This window comes from Saimiri boliviensis, chromosome 4 (assembly GCF_048565385.1).
Source record: "Saimiri boliviensis isolate mSaiBol1 chromosome 4, mSaiBol1.pri, whole genome shotgun sequence".
Taxonomy (NCBI): Eukaryota; Metazoa; Chordata; class Mammalia; order Primates; family Cebidae; genus Saimiri; species Saimiri boliviensis.
Window position 1 is genome coordinate 131,710,509 of NC_133452.1, and position 15,189 is coordinate 131,725,697.

Below are 15,189 nucleotides of genomic sequence, written 5' to 3' on the forward strand. Positions count from 1 at the left end.
ACCCTTGCCGCCCCCAAACGCCTACTGAAAGTGGAACTTCCGGTGGCAGAGAAAGAAGGGCGCAGCGAGGGCGGTAGGGTCGGGAAGAGTTTTAGCTGGCTAGGACGGTGCCGCCTGAAATTCTCAGCCTGCCAAGACTCAAACATAGTTTAATGTGGCATAATCCCCCATCTCCAAATTCTAAGGTCCATACGACCGTCCATAGCCCCTCTCGAGGCAGTGGTAGACTCCTATCTGGCGATTGTTTTTCAGGCATTTACGATAGCCACCTCAATCTTCCGGCGCTCAAGCGCTCGCACAGAAGCGAGCGCAGAGGGGGGGCGGGGCGGTGCTTCAGTGTGTACGCATACGTAGTGCAACGCACGCAGGCGTAGTACGGTCCCCTGGGCGACGGCGGCGGCGGCTCCTCGGGGTGCTCGGCTCCCTCCCACCTAGGCCGGCCCCGGCCCGACTCGCCCTCAGAAACTCACTGGGGCTGCGGACTTTCTCGTCGTGCCCCGCAAAAGTAAAGCTTGGGGACCTGGGGGGAGCCAGAAGTATCGCCTTGAGATCCCCGAATACTATCGTGGAAACGGAAGTGGCCGTCGGTGGCAGGTTGGGGGAGACCGGAAGTGACGGTCCGTGGGGAAGTCGGGGGCGGAGCCGCGGGGTCGTGGGGTGTGTGTGTGTGTGTGTGTGTGTGTGTGTTTGGTCGTAGGTTAGTCGTGCCGTTCTGCCGGAACATCGTGGGAAGGCAGTAGACTGGGGCAGTCAGCTAGCCGGTACGGCGCCCCGTGAGTGCCGTTTTGGCTCTGTAGTGAGTTAGGAGGGTTCGACGGGCGTGGCGCGCGTGCGCGAAACCACTTTCTCCGCAGAGTGTGGCGCGACCCCAGCTTTTGCCTTGTCCCAGGATTTTCTGACCTCTGGGGCGTTTGTCCTGTCGTGACCGGTGATGACACTGGTCTCTGGTTTCGTGCTTCTTTCCTAATCTGTCTCCCCTTTATTGTGATTGGCATCGTGGAGCCCCTCCCACCTCTTGTCCTCCAGCTCCCTATGCCGTCGATCTCCTGCCCTTTGTGTTTCTCTCCCTGTGCCCCGGAATTAGAAGGGGGATGGGGGCAAGTGTGAATGTGTGTGTGTGTACAGGAGAAACTTTTTAGGTGTTGGGGCAGGGATTAATGCTAGGGAGGCTTCCGGGTACACTCTGCTCTGTTAGACAGCGGGCCTTTTCTTCCTCCTTCTTTAGAGAGCTGTCGGCCATGGAGCCTAATGATAGTACCAGTACGGCTGTGGAGGAGCCTGACAGCTTGGAGGTGCTGGTGAAGACCCTGGACTCTCAAACTCGGACCTTTATTGTGGGGGCCCAGGTGAGACACCTTAGTAGTTGTGGAAGACACCTTTAGTTTTTCCTCTTTTAGGCCTCTTAGCCGGATTTTGTGGTCATCAGGTTTTCTTTTTTCTTTTTCTTTTTTTTTTTTTTTTTTGAGTTGGAGTCTCCCTCTGTCGCTTAGGCAGGAGTGCAGTGGCGCGATGTCGGCTCACTGCAACCTCCGCCTCCCTGGTTCAAGTGATTCTCCTGCCTCAGCTTCCCAAGTAGCTGGGACTACAGGCACCTGCCATCAGCCAATTTTTTTTTTTTTTTTTTTTTTTGAGACGGAGTTTCGCTCTTGTTACCCAGGCTGGAGTGCAATGGCGCGATCTCGGCTCACTGCAACCTCCGCCTCCTGGGTTCAGGCAATTCTCCTGCCTCAGCCTCCTGAGTAGCTTGGATTACAGGCATATGCCACCATGCCCAGCTACTTTTTTGTATTTTTAGTAGAGACGGGGTTTCACCATGTTGACCAGGATGGTCTCGATCTCTTGACCTTGTGATCCACCCGCCTCGGCCTCCCAAAGTGCTGGGATTACAGGCTTGAGCCACCGCGCCCAGCCAATTTTTGTATTTTTATTAGAGATGGGTTTCACCATATTGGTCAGGCTGATGTGGAACTCTTGACCTTGTGATTGGCCTGCCTCACTCTCCCAGAATGCTGGGATTACAGGTGTAAGCCACTGCACCTGGCCCTTTTTTTTTTTTTTGACATGGAGTCTTGATCTGTCTCCCAGGCTGGAGTGTAGTGGCGTGATCACAGCTCACTGCAACCTCTACCTCCCAGGTTCAAGCACTTCTTCTACCTCCACCTCCCAAGTAGCTGGAATTATAGCCACCACACCTAGCTAATTTTTGTATTTTTAGTAGAAATGGGGTTTCACCATGTTGGCCAGGCTGGTCTCAAACTCCTGACCTCAGGTGATCCTGCCCACCTAGGCCTCCTAAAGTGCTAGGATTATAGGCATGAGCCACCACACTTGATCTCAGATTTTCTTTTTTTTTCTTGAAGATGGGATTTCACCCTGTTGGTCACGCTGGTCTTGAACTCCTGACCTCAGGTGATCTGCCCACCTCGGCCTCCAAAGTGCTTGGATTACATGCGTGAGCCACCGCGTCTGGCCTCTCAGATTTTCTTTTCATTGATCCCTTTGTTCGTATTCCAGTAGAATGTTTTCTGATGTTTTGTGAGTGAAGCTGATTTTGTTCTGTCCTCCACATGGATAGAACTTAATGCAGAGGGAAACACAGAGTGAGGAAGAATATGTGTGTCATCATCATGGGTGGACCCCCCACCCCAAAGGGGCAGATGTGGCACTGCGCTTTGGGAAGGGAAACAACACAGGGACCCTAAGCAAGTGTATCTTATTGATAGAAAAATGGTCAGGTCTGTGCTTTGTTTTTAAAGGCTGGAAATCAGAACTCACAATGGAAATAGATCCTTGATAGACTGTTGAGGGAAATTACTAATTTTTGTGGCATAGCGTGAGTGTTTTGAGCTTAAAGTCTTGGACACAGCTATCTATGTCTTTATTCCTGTAATAGAGACAAATTGCATGTGAGTTGGTCCATGGTTTTCTAAAACATGATATTAGCTGGATATAAGAAAGCCATATATAGAGTTGTGATTAGGTGTATGTAAACACTTTACCAAGAGTAAGTCTCTAGTTAGGAAAAACGTGTTTGTTTTTATTGCTGCTTTTTTTTTTTTAAAGATGGAGTTTCGCTCTTGTTGCCCAGGCTGGAGGGCAGTGGTGTGATAGTCTTGCCTCAGCCTCCCTGGTAGATGGGATTACAGATGCTTGCCACCATGCCTGGCTAATTTTTGTATTTTTAGTAGAGACAGGTTTTATCATGTTGGCCAGGCTGGTATCGAACTCCTGACCTCAGGTGACGAACCTGCCTTGGCCTCCCCAAGTGCTGGGATTACAGGTGTGATGCGCCGGGTCCTTTTTTGCTACTTTCTTAGTTTTTCTTCATTAACCTGATTCCAGACCCCATCTTCTTTGCTGTTTTTTAATCTTGGAAATTACAGGAGAGTCTGGCAAATAAACTCCTGGTATCATTTTGTGTTTGGAAAGGGGTCACTGATGTTTTAGACACATAGTCCCATGGGAGCCAGGCAGAGAATGTAATGTCCAGATGGGTTTTTTTTTTTTTTTTTTCATCCATGTTATTTTTCATGGACCTATAACCTGAGCTTCATTAAATTTATTTATTTAATTTTTTTGAGATGGAGTCCCACTCTGTTGCCCAGGCTGGAGTACAATGGCACAATCTCAGCAACCTCTGCCTCCCTGGTTAAAATGATTCTCTTGCCTCAGCCTCCCTAGTAGCTGGGATTACAGGTGCCCGCTACCACGCCCAGCTAATTTTTTTGTATTTTTAGTAGAGACAGGATTTCATCATGTTAGGCTGGTCTGGAACTCCTGACCTTAGGTGATCTGCCTGCCTTGGCTTCTCAGAGTGCTGGGAATACAGGCGTGAGCCACTGCGCCCAGCCAAGTTTATTGTCTATATTTTGACAGCTGTTACTTCAGTTTAAAGGTTTGCACAGTAATTACCTCACAGTCAAGACAAATGGGTAGTGATTCTGTGGCAGTTTTTACACCTCACCTCCACAAGTCGGTTGTCCGTCCCTTTCTGTATTCTTTTCATTCTCACGCGTACCTTTTCTTCCTTGCAGATGAATGTGAAAGAATTTAAGGAGCACATTGCTGCCTCTGTTAGCATCCCATCTGAAAAACAACGGCTCATTTACCAGGGACGAGTTCTGCAAGATGATAAGAAGCTCCAGGAATATAGTAAGGGGACTGGGGAGGCAATTCAGAGGTTGAGGCTGCTGTCTGGAGGGTTGAGTTGAGGCCACGGGTTTACCTGTTCATACTATGTTTCAGTGTGTGTCTGTTTTTCTGCAGATGTTGGGGGAAAGGTTATCCACCTGGTGGAACGGGCTCCTCCTCAGACTCAGCTCCCTTCTGGGGCATCTTCTGGGACGGGGTCTGCCTCAGCCACTCATGGTGGGGGACCCCCGCCTGGTACTCGGGGGCCTGGGGCCTCTGTTCATGACCGGAATGCCAACAGCTATGTCATGGTTGGAACCTTCAATCTTCCTGTAAGCTTATGTTCCACAGGGGAGGGTCTTTGTGGGTAGCTTTGGTTGTGGTAGCAGCAGGGAATTAATAAGATAGATGCTTCCATTTTTTGATTGGGTTTAGGGGGCCCTGTGGTGTGCTATTGGTCTCAGTGTTTAAGGAGAAAAGAGAGCGGGGCTCCAGGGAATGAATCAGAAGTGTGGAGGCCTTAGTGTTGGCTTCTCCCAGAACAACTTCCCTTACCCTTTCCCCAGAGTGACGGCTCTGCTGTGGATGTTCACATCAACATGGAACAGGCCCCGATTCAGGTATTGAGGGGCCTTGGAGGGTCAGGGAAGGGGATCTGGGAGAAGGAGGTTGGGAGGTGGGGGTAGATCTGGTTGAGAGATGGCTGGGACCTGATTTAGTAGGTGATAGAACTCATGGCTTCATTTGTAACCTACCCTGATCACTCTTCTCTCATTGCAGAGTGAGCCCCGGGTACGGCTGGTGATGGCTCAGCACATGATCAGGGATATACAGACCTTACTATCCCGGATGGAGGTAAGTGGGCAAGGCTGGCTAGGGTCTCTCCCCACCTTCCCCGTTTTCTCTCAGCCTGGGGGTTGGGGCATGACTGGCCACATTCACAGGGTTTGGCCTTGGTAGTCTAGTCATCTCTGCAGTATGCGTTCTTTTGGGCAGAAAAAGTATCTGTGAGGCGCTCTCATTTCTGCCAGTCTTCTTGGTGCCTGGTATCTGGGGAGTTTGTTTCAGACTTGTCTCATGGGATCTCTTTTCAATTAAAGGATTCCACACTTGGCGAGGCGTGGTGGCTCACGCTTGTAATCCCAGCACTTTGGGAGGTTGAGGCGGGCGGATTACGAGGTCAGGAGTTTGAGACCAGCCTGGCCAATATGGTGAAACCCCATCTCTACTAAAAATACAAAAATTAGCTAGGTGTGGTGGCACATGCTACATGCCTGTAGTCTCTCGGTTCCTTGGGAGGCTGAGGCAGGAGAATCGCTTGAACGCGGGAGCAGAGGTTGCAGCAAGCCGAAATCATGGCACTTGAGCCTGGGTGACAGAGTGAAACTCCATCTCAGAAAAAAAAAAAAAAAGGATTGCATACTCTTAACTTGTGGAGGCCAGGAAACCACAATCTCTACTCTTTGTTAGAAATCTATTTACAAATATTACAGATGCTATGGCCAGGCGTGGTGGCTCCTGCCTGTAGTCCCAGCACTTTGGGAGGCCATGGCAGACGGATAACCTGCAGTCAGGAGTTCCAGACAAGTCTGACCAACATCGTGAAACCCTGTCTCTACTATAAGTACAAAAATTAGCTGGTTGTGGTTGCACGTGCTTTTAGTCATGGCTACTTGGAAGGCTGAGGCAAGAGAATTGCTTGAATCTGGGAGGTGGAGGTTGTAGTGAGCTGAAATCGTGCCACTGTGCTCCAGCCTGGTTGACAGAGTGAGACTCTGTCTCAAAAAAAAAAAAAAAAAAATACAGATGCTTATTCATCTAATTTATGCTAGTCTTATGCTAGTCGCTAGAAAGTCAGATATACAATTGCAGAGCCCTGCCTTCGGGGAGCCTAGTTAGGACACTTTGTCTATTCAGTCTCCTGCAGAGTAATCCTCTGCAGCAGTCTCATCCTGCCTTTGGTATCCTGACTCTTCCCCACCTTCAGTGTCGAGGGGGGTCCCAACCGCAGCACAGTCAGCCAGCCCCGCAGCCACCAACTGTGACCCCGGAGCCAGTAGCCTTGAGCTCTCAAACATCAGAACCGGCTGAAAGTGAAGCATCTCCTCGGGAGCCCATGGAGGCAGAAGAAGTGGAGGAGCGTGCCCCAGCCCAAAACCCGGAGCTCACCCCTTCTGGCCCAGCCCCAGCGGGCCCAACACCTGCCCCAGAGACAAATGCACCCAAGTGAGAGATGGAGGGAATCTTTAGGGGGTGGGGAGTCCTAAGTGAAGTGTGGGGAGAAGAAAATGAACCATTGTACAGGAAGGAAGGGATTGTTTGGAGGTCTTAGTTGGAGAGTTAGCGTTGAGGGGCAAGGAGGGGATATCTCAGTATAGGTAAATGACGCTAGGACAGGCAGCTGAGAAGAACTACTCTCCCTGTGGCAAGGAAATCCAAATATCTCCTGAGCCTGATCAGAATTCTCTTCTGAGTTCACATAGGCCTATTCTCTATTTTAGAGTTAGTTTCTCACCACTGTAGGTGTAGGATTGTGGTGGGGAGGGTGGGAGCAGTTCATTTTCTTCTCCCCATCCTCTCATGGATGGGGGTAAAGAACAGAAACTTGGCTGGTCCAGAGAAGGATTGGGCTAGCGCTCTGGGAGGCAAGGGAAGAGAGAGGGCACACGTGGCACCTGTTGACTGTGAGGTGGGGAATCTGAGGAAAGCTTTGGCTCACTGCCCCTTGGGTTTGTCCACAGCCATCCTTCCCCTGCGGAGTATGTCGAGGTGCTCCAGGAGCTGCAGCGGCTGGAGAGCCGCCTCCAGCCCTTCTTGCAGCGCTACTACGAGGTTCTAGGTGCTGCCGCCACCACAGACTACAATAACAATGTGAGCCCTTTGATGGCCCTGCCCCTTCTCAGCCCCAGTACTCCCAAAACAGAACAGCTGAAGTACAGATAACTCTTTCCCTCCCTCCAAAAACATTGCATCGGGGCCAGGCATAGTGGCTCATGCCTGTAATCCTAGCATTTTGGAAGGCCAAGATGGGTGGATCACCTGAGGTTGGGAGTTTGAGACCAGCCTGGTCAACATGGCGAAACCTCATCTCTACCAAAAATACAAAAATTAGCCATGTATGGTGGTGCACATCTGTAATCCCAGCTACTTGGGAGGCTGAGGCAGGAGAATCGCCTGAACCCAGGAGGAGGAGGTTGTAGTAAGCTGAGATTGCACCACTGCACTCCAGCCTGGGTGACAGAGTGAGACTCTTGTCTTAAAAAAAAAAAAGGACAGCCGGGTGTGGTGGTGCACACCTGTAATCCCAGCACTTTGGGAGGCCAAGGCAGGTGGATCACGAGGTCAGGAGTTCAAGACTAGACTGGCCAACATGGTGAAACGCCACTTTAAAAAAAAAAAAAAAGTGTGTGTGTATGTGTATATATATATACATATGTATATATATATATATATATATATGTATATATATATACATAAAAAACACATTGCAACACAACGGTTTCCCTCTGAACTTGTGATTTTTTCCTTCCTTACAGAGAAGGTGATAATCTTTGCTGTAATCACTGTCCTTTGTCCATTAATGAATTGCTGTAATCACTGTCCTGTGTCCCTTAATGAATTTAGAAAGTTTAAAGTAAAAGATCAGTAGATAATGACTTACTGGTTCATTGTAGTGTTTTTTTAATAGATTTGTATCTTTGCCATTTATTTTTTAAAATCTTAAAATATTAAGTAAAAAAATTGTGATTAATAAATAGCATTAGAATACCTGAAAAAAAATTAAATAATACAGTTTCAGATATGAAAAAAATTACTGCAATAAAACAGTTCAGGGGCATTGTAATGTTTTCATAGGATGTTTATTATGTGAATAAGATAGAATTTATTTGCAGAGGTTTGGTTTACATATAAACTTTGAAGGATATAACTTAAAAGTTTTAGAAGACATGGTATTCTCAGAAGGCATTATTGCTTTTATTAGTGAAATGGACTCCAGCTTGATATTTTCTGCCTTTCTGTGTTTGGCTGGGGTGTGCAGCACGAGGGCCGGGAGGAGGATCAGCGATTGATCAACTTGGTTGGGGAGAGCCTGCGATTGCTGGGCAACACCTTTGTGGCACTGTCTGACCTGCGCTGCAATCTGGCCTGTGCGCCCCCACGACACCTGCATGTGGTCCGCCCTATGTCTCACTATACCACCCCCATGGTGCTCCAGCAGGCAGCCATTCCCATACAGGTGAGTTAGGGGGAGTCTGGCCTGCGGGAAAGTGAGGGGTGTTGGTAGAGTGACCTACAGTAGCTACTGGGCTTGAAGGAGGTTAGGAAAGGAGGAGACTTTGGAAGCATGGTGATGAAGGCTGGAGATACTTTAGAGGTGTATCACGACGTGCTCTTGGTTTGGCTCATGTATTTTTCTCACTTTTGCCTGTCTGTCTGTCTTTTGCAGATCAACGTGGGAACCACTGTGACCATGACAGGAAATGGGACTCGGCCCCCACCAACTCCCAATGCAGAGGCACCTCCCCCTGGTCCTGGGCAGGCCTCGTCTGTGGCTCCGTCTTCTACCAATGTTGAATCCTCAACTGAGGGGGCTCCCCCGCCAGGGCCGGCTCCCCCGCCAGCCGCCAGCCACCCAAGGGTCATCCGGATTTCCCACCAGAGTGTGGAACCCGTGGTCATGATGCACATGAACATTCAAGGTGAGTTAGGATCAGTTGCTGGCAGCGAAGAGCAGCAGGAGCAGTATGATGAGCGAGGTTCATGCAAAGATGTGAGGGAACAAGGTGGGGAAGGGAGAGCTCCATGCTGGTGGTAGCCTGGGGACCAGAGCAGAAGCTTTAGTAGGCAGATGTGGATGGTGGGTGAGAAGGGTTGCTTTGTCTTTGGAGATGTGTTTGTGTGGTGAAGGGAGCACCTTCTCCCTGTTTAGATGGAGGGAAAGGCAGGCTTTCTGATTGGGGGATTATGGGCCTGAAGGATGGCTGATATCAGGAGGATATATTTAGGCCTTGGCCCTACTTACCTCAGGGCCACTCTCTCTGTCTCCCTGCCCAGATTCTGGCACGCAGCCTGGTGGTGTTCCGAGTGCTCCCACTGGCCCCCTGGGACCCCCTGGTCATGGCCAAACCCTGGGTAAGAGTGAGGGCATCAGAGCAGGCTGAGCTCTGGGTAGAGATGGGGAAGGGCTGAGTGGATGGGTTGAAGGGGTCCAGGTTCAAGGTTACATCAGACCCGCCCCCCAGGCTCCACCCTCATCCAGCTGCCCTCCCTGCCCCCTGAGTTCATGCACGCCGTCGCCCACCAGATCACTCATCAGGCCATGGTGGCAGCTGTTGCCTCCGCGGCCGCAGGTAATGACCTGGAAGGGAAGGCCTGGGAGGTGGGGCACAGTCCATGGTGGTGGCTGGCTGGCAAGGGCCTGGCCGTCAGCCCTTTTTGGTCTCTCTCTTCTACCACCCACAGGACAGCAGGTGCCAGGCTTTCCAACAGCTCCAACCCGGGTAGTGATTGCCCGGCCCACCCCTCCACAGGCTCGGCCTTCCCATCCTGGAGGGCCTCCAGTCTCTGGGACTCTGGTGAGCAAGGGTGGGGGAGTTCTAGTGCAGAAGTGTCTGGGGAGAGACTCCTGTGGTGGTGCATGGAAGAGCAGGACTGAAATCCTCCCCTGCTGTCTTTCCAGCAGGGCGCTGGGCTGGGTACCAATGCCTCATTGGCCCAGATGGTGAGCGGCCTTGTGGGGCAGCTTCTTATGCAGCCTGTCCTTGTGGGTAAGTTTTCATCCTTCCCCACTCAGACTTTAAACTCCTTTCCCAGTCTGCTCATGGGCACTTTTCAGTTCCTACTGTATTTTCTTGATTCTTGCTTTCCTGGCATGGGGCTGCTGTAGTGTCTTGTTTGTCTTCAAGTTTCAGCTTGCTGCTTTTTTTTTTTTAGGAGACAGGGTCTTGCTCTGTCACCCAGACTGGAGTGCAATGGTGCAGTCCAGTGAGTGAGTTACAGAGCACTGTAACCTTGAACTCCTGGGCTCAAACAGTTCTCTCACCTCAGCCTCCCAAGTAGGTAGCAGTACTAGCTCTTGCCTAGTAATTTTTTTTTTTTTTTTTTTTTTGGTAGAGATGGGGTCTCGCTATGTGGCCTAGGCTGGTCTTGAACTCCTGGGCTCGAGCAATCCTCCTGCCTTGGCCTCCCAAAGTTATTGGATTACGGGTGAGGCCCACCATGCTCAGCCCAGCTTTCTTCTTTTGGTTTCTTACAGCTCAGGGGACCTCAGGAATGGCTCCACCGCCAGCCCCTGCCACTGCTTCTGCCAGTGCTGGTACCACCAACACAGCTACCACAGCTGGCCCTGCCCCTGGGGGGCCTGCCCAGCCTCCACCCACTCAACCCTCCACGGCTGATCTTCAGTTCTCTCAGCTTCTGGGGAATCTGCTAGGGCCCGCAGGGCCAGGGGCTGGAGGGCCTGGTGTGGCTTCTCCCACCATCACTGTGGCGATGCCTGGTGTCCCTGCCTTTCTCCAGGGCATGACTGACTTCTTGCAGGTGAGTGGCTGGCATGCTATTCACCTCATTCTTCCTGTTCCCTGGCCCACCCAGGCAGTGGTAACTTGTTGCCATTATATAACAACTGAGAGCCCCTAGTGACATGTTAGGGGAAGGGGCCCTGGGAATTCATTGACTGTGAACCCTTCATTTTAGAGATGAAGAAAATGAGACTTAGAAAAAAAAGTGTAGTAATTAGTATCACTGCTTTCTGACAACCTGTTCAGAGGGGGAGGTAGGTAGTTGTGCTGCCTGACTCTGTTAGATACCTGCCATACTTCTGCTTGGAGCAGTGAAGATAAGAATATAACTCCCATCTTCCCAGAACCATTGGTTTGTGCCCTCTTGATGTCATAATATTTCCTTGTCTGCATTCTCACTTCACCTTCTGTTTTGTTCCTTCTCTGTTTGCCAGGCAACACAGACAGCCCCTCCGCCCCCGCCACCTCCTCCACCCCCACCACCTGCCCCAGAGCAGCAGACCATGCCCCCACCAGGCTCCCCTTCTGGTGGCGCAGGGAGTCCTGGAGGCCTGGGTCTCGAGAGCCTGTCACCAGAGTTTTTTACCTCAGTGGTGCAGGGTGTGCTGAGCTCCCTATTGGGCTCCTTGGGGGCTCGGGCTGGCAGCAGTGAAAGTATTGCTGCCTTCATACAACGCCTCAGTGGATCCAGCAACATCTTTGAGCCTGGAGCTGATGGGGCCCTTGGTGAGCAAAAGGGGATGCTTTGGCCTGCTCCAGGAAGGGGCAGCCAGAGGAAGGTAGATGGCCTTGGTTTAGGGGTGTTGCCAAGGTGGGATGAGGTTGATGATCTGGTTGTGGGTGGGCAGGCTAGGTGGTAAAGGCCATTGCTAACATCTGCCCCTGTCCCCCAGGATTCTTTGGGGCCCTGCTGTCTCTTCTGTGTCAGAACTTCTCTATGGTGGACGTAGTGATGCTCCTCCATGGGCATTTCCAGCCACTACAACGGCTCCAGCCCCAGCTGCGATCCTTCTTCCACCAGCACTACCTGGGTGGTCAGGAGCCCACACCCAGTAACATCCGGGTAATTGAAGGCCAGGGGCCCCAGAGCTCTCCTCCTTTGCACATTCAATTTCTTATTTCTGACTGCTTCTCTGCCAGGTAAAGCTCCATTTGCCCCCACACAAGCCCTGGACTTGTTGAGGTCGAGGTGGAAGTCTTGGGAGGACTGAGGCTTTGAACTAAACCTGTTCTGTTTCCCCACAGATGGCAACCCACACATTGATCACGGGGCTAGAAGAATATGTGCGGGAGAGTTTTGTGAGTAACCTTTCTGTATTCCCGTCCTCTCCTGGGTCTGGTCAAGGCAGCTGCCTCCTCCGCTCCCAGTCTTGAGATTCCTGATTTTGGGATCTTTGTGTGTCTTGTCTCTCAGTCTTTGGTGCAGGTGCAGCCAGGTGTGGACATCATCCGGACAAACTTGGAATTTCTCCAAGAGCAGTTTAATAGCATTGCTGCTCATGTGCTGCACTGCACAGGTCAGAGGCTGGCCAGGTGGGGCCAGGTGGGGCCTGTTGGATGTGCAGGGCTGCCACATGCCAGCATTTTCTCCTTATATTTTGCCCACAGATAGTGGATTTGGGGCCCGGTTGCTGGAGTTATGTAACCAAGGCCTGTTTGAATGCCTGGCCCTGAACCTGCACTGCTTGGGGGGCCAGCAGATGGAGCTTGCTGCTGTTATCAATGGCCGAATTGTAAGCACCACACAGCCCTGGGACCTTAGCCTTTTGTTTCCTAAGATTTCCATTCTCTGCAGTTGTCATTTTTCTTTTCTAAACTGACATTCTATACCCTGGATCTGATACATTCCAAAAGGTGGTTGAGGGTTTTGTGTTCTAAATCTGCTTTCTGCCCCTCAGCGTCGTATGTCTCGTGGGGTGAATCCCTCCTTGGTGAGCTGGCTGACCACTATGATGGGACTGAGGCTTCAGGTGGTACTGGAGCACATGCCTGTAGGTCCTGATGCCATTCTCAGATACGTTCGCAGAGTTGGTGATCCCCCCCAGGTAAGGGACCTGATGGGCCAGGGGGTTAGGGGACTTGAGAGAGCTGGAGAGATCTGAGAGGAAGTATGTTGTTCTCCTTTAATTTCCCAGCCACTTCCTGAGGAGCCAATGGAAGTTCAGGGAGCAGAAAGAGCTTCCCCTGAGCCTCAGGTACTAGGGAGAGGGAGTGGTTGAGGGGCCAGATAATGTGGAGTGGAGGCCTAGGGGAGAAAGGTTTGGAGGCTAACAATTCTGAAGCCTGGCTCTTCCCGCCGCCTGCCTTCCAGCGGGAGAATGCTTCCCCAGCCCCTGGAACAACAGCAGAAGAGGCCATGTCCCGAGGTCCACCTCCTGCTCCTGAGGGGGGCTCCCGAGATGAACAGGATGGAGCTTCAGCTGAGACAGAACCTTGGGCAGCTGCAGTCCCCCCAGTAAGTGTCAGGAAGTGATCAGTGGGTCACGGCAGCTGAAAGTCATGGGCATTACTACTTTCTAATCTTTTCCTCCCCAGGAATGGGTCCCTATCATCCAGCAGGATATTCAGAGCCAGCGGAAGGTGAAACCGCAGCCCCCTCTGAGTGATGCCTACCTCAGTGGTATGCCTGCCAAGAGACGCAAGGTTGGTTTTCCTCTTCCCTAAGCCTCTCTTTATCCAGCTTTTCCTGTCATGCCTGGAATCAGACTTACTTAGAGCTGGTAGGAGCTGCTGCTTACTCAGTCTCCCCTCATTTAATGAGGCAGCTTGTCTGGGATTCAGACTTGCTCCTGGTTGTTGGATAACCATACAGGACTTTACCTCAGTGTTTGCTAGCCATCCTGTTAGTTCCTCAGCTGCCTAATCCTCACGTGCCTAGATCCCATTTTCGTTTAAGGTGGGTTTCCTCTTGTGGATGACCTAAACTCTGAATCCCACATGGCTTGACCCCTTCTGCCTCTTGTTTTGAAGAGCACATTCACTTTGGTTTTGGCTAGAGCCAGAGAATTAGGAAGGCATTTCAGCTGTAAAGACCACAAAGACCACATCCTGGACTATATTTCCCCTCTCTCCACTAGCATGGAGACTCTGGTTGACTCATGGAAAGGGTGAGCCGGATGGTGGCACTGGATCTGACGTTGATCCTCTTTTCCCTCCCAACCCCTATCACCCAGACGATGCAGGGTGAGGGCCCCCAGCTGCTTCTCTCAGAGGCTGTGAGCCGGGCAGCTAAGGCAGCCGGAGCTCGGCCCCTGACGAGCCCCGAGAGCCTGAGCCGGGACCTGGAGGCACCAGAGGTTCAGGAGAGCTACAGGCAGCAGGTGCCCCTACCTTGAAGCAGAATAGGGATGGTCTAGTGGGAGGGGTTGGGCTAGGGTCCCTCTCCCCTGAATCCCTTCAGTGATGAACGGTCAGCCTGGGGCTACCACTTGTTTTCCCCTTTGGCATCTATCTGGGAAGGCTTGGCAATGCCACCCCGGGCTATTTGACAGTGTGCTTGGTGGGGGAAATGTTAGCTTCTGAGGGACGGCCTTGTGTGCTTGCTGGGATCATAGGGACTTGGCCAGTGCTTCTCCAACCTGCTTGCTTTTTCTCTCTAGCTCCGGTCTGATATACAAAAACGACTGCAGGAAGACCCCAACTACAGTCCCCAGCGCTTCCCCAATGCCCACCGGGCCTTTGCTGATGATCCTTAGCTCTTTGCTCTATGGCCCTTTCTCACCAGGAGACTGCTCCCCATCTTCCTTCACAGTATTTAAGAAATAAAAGTCGGATTTTTCTGGCTGCTTTCTCTCTACGTCGTCTGCTGATTAAGAGTGTAAGTCCCTTAATCTTGTGTGAACTTGTTTTTCAAATTAATACTCCCTTGGAGTACCAGAAAGCTTGTTGTATCTCCCCACGTGCATAACGGACACTATGTTCTGTGCACCTAGCATTTGATATTAAGATTTTTGTGCAAAAGCACTTTAAACAAAAAACCTGTAGTTTTAGTTGGGAGCATATTCTAGGTGCACACTAGGATAGAGCTCTCAAATTATCCAGCAAAAAGTTTCTGAGCAGCTGCAGACCTAAATATAGTCTTCGCATAACTAGCATGCAGTGTTACCATGTGAAATGTCACTTAGTTTAACAATGCTGGAACTGGTCTATACAATTCAAAGAGCCTTTTTAATGTGCTCCAACACTGAGGCCTTAACAGACTTCCCGTTCGTTCATCATAAAGGACCAAAGTTCCATGGTTGCAAATTCTTTGCTAGTCCTTTGAGATACAGCTGATGTCCCTTCTGCCCCCTTTCTCTACCTTGGCTAGTTTAGTGCTGATCAACTGAGCATGGCCTAAGCTTAGCAGCTTCCACCTAGACTTGGAACATGAGCTCATGGACACGTAACAGGCCTGCTAGAGAGTCCATATGAAGACGCTGGTTGGTAATTCCAATTACGTCCGGACCCAGATAATGCAAAAAACCGTATTGGGCTCAGCCCAGGTGTCAGGTGCAGACTGAACCAGCTGAGACCACTCACTGGCACAAAGCAGATT

The 15,189-nt window shown here is 50.9% G+C and overlaps 1 protein-coding gene across 48 annotated transcripts; it reads left to right on the forward strand.

Moving 5' to 3' along the window:
- Positions 1-352: 352 nt before the first annotated feature.
- On the forward strand, positions 353-14,448 carry BAG6 (BAG cochaperone 6). Of its 48 annotated transcripts, none has more exons than XM_074398246.1 (26): positions 353-617; positions 1,226-1,346; positions 4,035-4,152; positions 4,267-4,463; positions 4,698-4,751; positions 4,912-4,986; positions 6,119-6,357; positions 6,873-7,002; positions 8,171-8,368; positions 8,579-8,831; positions 9,187-9,264; positions 9,375-9,482; positions 9,562-9,707; positions 9,812-9,899; positions 10,388-10,671; positions 11,087-11,378; positions 11,546-11,715; positions 11,898-11,951; positions 12,067-12,169; positions 12,261-12,385; positions 12,551-12,697; positions 12,788-12,847; positions 12,964-13,107; positions 13,188-13,295; positions 13,826-13,972; positions 14,252-14,448. In XM_074398246.1, the coding sequence occupies exons 2-26, from the start codon at positions 1,239-1,241 to the stop codon at positions 14,345-14,347; spliced, it is 3,522 nt and encodes a 1,173-aa protein (XP_074254347.1). In that variant the 5' UTR covers positions 353-617; positions 1,226-1,238; the 3' UTR covers positions 14,348-14,448. The 48 variants fall into 48 exon arrangements, with proteins under 48 accessions (XP_074254347.1, XP_074254354.1, XP_039322534.1 ...); XM_074398253.1 differs by having other exon boundaries at positions 9,815-9,899; XM_039466600.2 differs by having other exon boundaries at positions 9,595-9,707.
- The last annotated feature ends 741 nt before the right edge of the window (positions 14,449-15,189 follow it).

Coding starts and splice junctions, on each gene's coding strand:
- BAG6 (XM_074398246.1), top strand. CDS start 1,239: ATGGAGCCTAATGATAGTACCAGTACGGCTGTGGAGGAGCCTGACAGC. Junction 4,464..4,697: donor TTGGAACCTTCAATCTTCCT/GTAAGCTTATGT, acceptor CCCTTTCCCCAG/AGTGACGGCTCTGCTGTGGA. Junction 11,716..11,897: donor CCACACCCAGTAACATCCGG/GTAATTGAAGGC, acceptor GTTTCCCCACAG/ATGGCAACCCACACATTGAT.